This window comes from Lepidochelys kempii, chromosome 2, assembly GCF_965140285.1.
Source record: "Lepidochelys kempii isolate rLepKem1 chromosome 2, rLepKem1.hap1, whole genome shotgun sequence".
Classification (NCBI taxonomy): Eukaryota; Metazoa; Chordata; order Testudines; family Cheloniidae; genus Lepidochelys; species Lepidochelys kempii.
Genome location: NC_136381.1, coordinates 110,803,153 through 110,809,072, shown reverse-complemented (window position 1 = coordinate 110,809,072; position 5,920 = coordinate 110,803,153). Strand labels below are relative to the sequence as shown.

The 5,920-nt window shown below is 46.5% G+C and overlaps 1 protein-coding gene across 1 annotated transcript; it reads left to right on the top strand.

The window, feature by feature from the left end:
- Nucleotides 1–578: 578 nt before the first annotated feature.
- On the top strand, nt 579–2,464 carry LOC140905953 (uncharacterized). The gene is made up of 2 exons (XM_073329452.2): nt 579–1,032; nt 1,970–2,464. The coding sequence occupies exons 1-2, from the start codon at nt 876–878 to the stop codon at nt 2,428–2,430; spliced, it is 618 nt and encodes a 205-aa protein (XP_073185553.1). The 5' UTR covers nt 579–875; the 3' UTR covers nt 2,431–2,464.
- Nucleotides 2,465–5,920: the final 3,456 nt, after the last annotated feature.

Sequence of the window (5,920 nt, the reverse complement as noted above, 5' to 3'; positions counted from 1 at the left end):
GTATGTTTGAAATCCTAGGTACAAACAATGAAGCTTAATCTCTTCCCTATTTATAAATATCTGTTTTATAGATGAATAAACCAAGGCATGGAAAGGTTGAATAACTGGCCAAAGTTTCACAGAAGACCAATGACAGAGCCCAAATAGGACCCAATCCCCAGCTCTAAGGCCTGGTCTACATTACGAGTTTGTCGGATTTAGCAGCATTAAATCGAATTAACCCTGCACCTGTCCACACAACTAAACCATTTTTTTTGACATAAAGAGCTCTTAAAACCGATTTCTGTACTCCTCCCCAACGAGGGAATTAGCGCTGAAATCGACATCGCCATTTCAAATTAGGGTTAGTGTGGATGCAATTTGAAGGTATTGGCCTCCGGGAGCTATCCCACCGTGCACCATTGTGACTGCTCTGGACAGCACTCTGAACTCGGATCACTGGCCAGGTGTACAGGAAAAGCCCTAGGAACTTTTGAATCTCATTTCCTGTTTGGCCAGGTGAGCTCATCAGCACAGGTGACCATGCAGTCCCAGAGTCGAAAAAGAGCTCCAGCATGGACCGAATGGGAGGTACTGGATCTGATCACTGTATGGGGAGAGGAATCCATGCTATCAGAACTACGTTCCAAAAGACAAAATGCCAAAACATTTCAAAAAATCTCCGAGGCCATGAGGGACAGAGGCTACATCAGGGATGCAACACAGTGTCACGCGAAAGTTAAGGAGCTCAGAGAAGAGTACCAGAAAACCAAAGAATCAAACAGACGCTCTGGGACAGAGCCCCAGACATGCCCCTTCTACGCTGAGCTGCATGCAATTCCGCCACCACTACCCCACCCCTGTCCCTGGACTCCAATGATGGGGTACTCTCCACCATGCCTGAGGATTTTGTGGACGGGGAAGATGAGGAAGAGGAGGAGGATGAGCTTGAGGAGAGCACACAGCACACCGTTCTCCCTGACAGCCAGTATCTTTTTATCACCCTGACTGAAATACCCTCCCAACCCAAAGAAGCCAGAGGAGGGACCTCTGGTGAGCGTTCCTTTTAAAATATAATACATGTTATAAAAGCAAGTGTTTTTTAATGATTAAGTAGTCCTGCGGACTTGGGATGCATTTGTGGCCAGTACAGCTACTGGAAAAGTCTGTTAATGGGTCTGGGGATGGAGCAGAAATCCTCCAGGGACATCTCCATGAAGCTCTCCTGGGGGTACTCTAAAAGCCTTTGCAGAAGGTTTCTGGGAAGAGCAGCCTTATTCCGTCCTCCATGGTAGGACACTTTACCACGCCATGCTAGTAGCAAGTAATCTGGTATCATTGCATGACAAAGCCTGTCAGCGTATGGTCCTGGTGTTTGCTGGCATTCAAGCAACATCCATTCTTTATCTCTCTGTGTTATCCTCAGGAGAGTGATATTGTTCTTGGTAACCTGGTTGAAATAAGGGAATTTAATTAAGGGGACATTCAGAGGTGGCCGTTCCTACTGGGCTGTTTGCCTGTGGCTGAAAAGAAATCCTCCCCGCAGTTAGCCATGCGGTGTGGGGTTGGGGGCATTGGCACTGAGCTGTTCGCGTTTGGCTAGCAGGGATCTTCCCTGTTACCAGCCATGCGGTGGGGTGAGTAGTAAACAATCATCCCGGAAACAGGAAAACCACAGCACTAAATGGCCAACTCAACGTGCTTTGCTTGGTATGGGAGAGGAGGGCGCTGCTGTCATGAAGGTTGCAGAAGCCAAAAGACTATGGCTTACCATGGCCGCCTGCAAGCCAAATTCTGTTGCCTGGCACTGCGTGTGTGATCTCTAACACCAAAACTGCAGGCACTCAATATAAGATGCAAAATGCAACCTTGTACCAAAATCACATGTGCTATGTAATGTGAATAGCGTTGTTCACCGTGAAAGGGTATAGCCATTGTGCTGTAAAATGTATCTTTTAAAATACTTCACTCCCTTTTTTTCCTCCAACAGCTTCAAATGTTTCAAGCCTCCCTCCTCCGTCCCAAAGGCTATCTCAGATAAGGCAGCGAAAAAAATGCACGTGCGATGAAATGTTCTCTGAGCTCATGCAGTCGTCTGGCTCTGACAAAGCTCAGCAGAATGTGTGGAAGGACACAATAGCAGAGTACAGGAAAGTGGCCAATGAACGTGAGGAGTGGTGGCGGCAGGAAGATCAGAGGAGGCATGAGGCAACGCTGGGGCTACTGCGGGATCAAACGGACATGCTCCAGCGTCTGGTGGAGGTTCATGAATGGCAGCAGGATCACAGATTGCTGCTGCAGCCCCTGTTTAACCACCCTCCCTCCTCCCCAAGTTCCATAGCCTCCTCACCCAGATGCCCAAGAATGTGGGAGGGGAGGCTCCAGGCACCCAACCACTCCACCCCAGTGGACAGCCCAAGCAACAGAAGGCTGTCATTCAACAAGTATTGAAGTGGCCTTTTCCTTCCCTCCTACCCTCCTCCCACACCCCACCTGGGCTACCTTGTGAGTTATCTCCCTATTTTTATAATCAATTAATAAAAAATACATGGTTTTTAAATGATAGTGACTTTATTTCCTTTCCAAGCAAGCTGTAATCGAAGGGGGGAGGGCGAGTGGCTTACAAAGAATTTAGAGTCAACCAAGGGGGCGGGTTTTCATTAAGGAGAAACAAACAGAAGTGTCACACAGTGCCCTGGCCAGTCATGAAACTGGTTTTCCAAGCTTCTCTGATGCACAGCGCTTCCTGCTGTGCTCTTCGAACCATCCTGGTATCTGGCTGCTTGGATTCAGTGGCCAGGCGATTTGCCTCAACCTCCCACCCCGCCATAAATGTCTCCCCCCTACTCTCACAGAGATTGTGGAGCACACAGAAAGCAGCAATAACAATGGGAACATTGGTTTTGCTGAGGTCTGAGCGAGTCAGTAAACTGCGCCAGCAACCCTTTAAACGTCCAAATGCACATTCTACCACCATTCTGCACTTGCTCAGCTTATAGTTGAACATTTCCTTACTACTGTCCAGGCTGCCTGTGTACGGCTTCATGAGCCAGGGCATTAAGGGGTAGGCTGGGTCCCCAAGGATAACTGTAGGCATTTCAACATCCCCCAACAGTTATTTTCTGGTCTGGGAAGTAAATCCCTTCCTGCAGCCGTTTAAACAGACCAGAGTTCCTGAAGATGCGAGCGTCATGAACCTTTCCCGGCCATCCCACGTTGATGTTGATGAAACGTCCCTTGTGATCCACTAGTGCTTGCAGCACCATTGAAAAGTACCCCTTGCGGTGTATGTACTGGCTGCCCTGGTGGTCCGGTCCCAAGATAGGGGTATGCGTTCCATCTATAGCCCCACCACAGTTAGGGAATCCCATTGCAGCAAAGCCATCTATTGTGACCTGCACATTTCCCAGAGTCACTGCCCTTGATAGCAGCAGCTCAATGATTGCGTGGGCTACTTGCATCACAGCAGCCCCCACAGTAGATTTGCCCACTCCAAATTGATTACCGACTGACCGGTAGCTGTTTCCACAGGGCTATTGCCACTCGCTTATGAACTGTGAGGGCTGCTCTCATCTTGGTATTCTTGCACTTCAGGGCAGGGGACACAAGTGACAAAGTTCCATGAAAGTGCCCTTACGCATGTGAAAGTTTCGGAGCCACTGGGAGTCATCTCAAACATGCAGTCCCAGAACTCTGTGCTTGATTACCAGGTCCAGTATTGGCGTTCCATGGCATGAGCCTGCCCCAGTAACACCATGATCTCCAAATTGCTGGGGACCTTGGTTTTAGAGAAATCTGTGTTCATGTCCTCATCACTGCACTGCCTTCGCCTCCTCGCCTGGTTTTTTAGGTGCTGGTTGTGCATAAACTGCACGATAATGCGCGAGGTGTTTACAATGGTCATAACTGCTGTGGTGAGCTGAACGGGCTCCATGCTTGCCATGCTACGGCGTCTGCTCAGGCAATCCAGGGGAAAGGGCAGGAAATGATTGTCTGCTGATGCTTTCACGGAGGGAGGGAGGGTTGACTGACGACATTTACCTGTAACCACCCGCGACAAATATTTGGCCCCATCAGGCATTGGGAGCTCAGCCCAGAATTCCAATGGGCAGTGGGGACTGCGGGAACTGTGGGATAGCTACCCACAGTGCTCCGCTCGGAATGTCGACACTTGCCACGGTACTGTGGACGCACACCGCCGAATTAATGTGCTTAGTGTGGACGCATGCACTCAACTTTATACAATCTGTTCCCAAAAGTCGACTTCTGTAACATCGGAGTACTTTTGTAGTGTAGACATGGCCTTAGACTACATAGGAGATATTGAGCAGTACACCCTGAAGCAATGCCAGGGGCGCCTTGCACCAAAAAGATACATGATATGTACTGTTTCTAATGATAACTGGTGTAGTTTAGGGGAATATCTATAAACAATCCACAAAGCAAAATGGGTATTGGATGTTCTATTCTGGTATGTGCACAATTTGTTTTTAAGACCTAAAAAAAATCTGTTTTCTGTGCAGAAATTTGGCATGTAAGAATGTCAGAGTGTATGTTTGGAACCATGTAGCAAATTAGACCCTTGCTATCTTTACTGTCTTATTTTTGCTTTTTCATTTAAATATGTGAAATGAATCTGATTTTACTGCAATCTCAACTTTAACTCTATTTTAAAATTATAGACAGTTCAGAGAATAGAAAGGGCCCTGTAAATCAAGCAGAGATTGGTTACTTGCTCGAGCAAGATCATTAAGAGTGCAGAGAGTGAGGAGATGGCTGAGGCATCTCACTGGGAAGAGGCAGGGAAAATTAATTTCCCAGGGAATCTGAGCCCTCCCAAGTTTCATTCCTTTTAGGGACACTCCCTTAACTTTATTATTCATTTTCTAAAGGTGCTTTTAAGGTCTCTGTTGCTTGTGATGAAGGATTTTACCCTGTGTGTTTCAATGACACATTTCAAATCTCAATTTATTCAAATTGTCACAGCTTGACAGCCCTGGAATTTTAGGTGAAACCCCATTCTAGTGGAGGTACCTTGGGGAGTGTGAAATAGTGTCACTGGCTTCCCCACACTGTACTCTTTACATAAGCAATGTTTAATATTTTCCTCCATAGCATGGATATAATTAATATTGTGCATAGCATTCTCTATGCAGCTGCTCTGTGTTTTTTGCAAAGCTCTCCAGCTGCTTTCAAGCTGTTCCTTTGACTCTGCCACAATACTCACGCCCTCTCCCCCACAGTGCTAAAGGACAGTCAGTGATTTGTTTCTCAGCAACTCTCTCAATACCAGGTATCTCTTAGGATTAACTGAGAGCCAAAACTGAAGGGTTGGGGGAAGGGTTGAGGGCCAGGGAGGAGAGAGAAGGCACACACTAGCAGACTGGCTCTCACTGACCTGGATTCAAAATAGAGATCCCTAATGCAGGAGATATTGTTCAAATATTAATAATTTTTTCTCCAGAAATCCCATGCAATCTTGAGCAAGTCTCTTAAATTCTCTCTCCCTCAGTTTCCCCAAGTTTAATGCAGAGGTAATATTTTCTACCTCAGAGAGGTGTTGTGATGCTAATTTCATTAACCTTTGTGAAGGGTTTTGAGATCCTTGAATAAAAGCAATATTGCCAACCTCACACTTTCAAAAATCATGAACCAGACACCAAAAATATCATAAGATTTTAAATTAATAATTAAATTACATTGCCTTTGGCCTACCTTGTGATTTTTTCCCCAACCTGAAAGGGAAGCCACTCACTTATGTGTGATTATCTCAGCATCAATATTCAACACACACAAAAATGCAGCCTCCATGTTCACTGATGAGAGGAAACCCATTTACCCTCGACCCTGAGTAAGGAGGGAAATAAACTTCAGGGATTGAGATTTGGCACAACTGATTAAAAGAGCTTTAAACTAGGAATTGGAGGGGGAAATGTTTGGG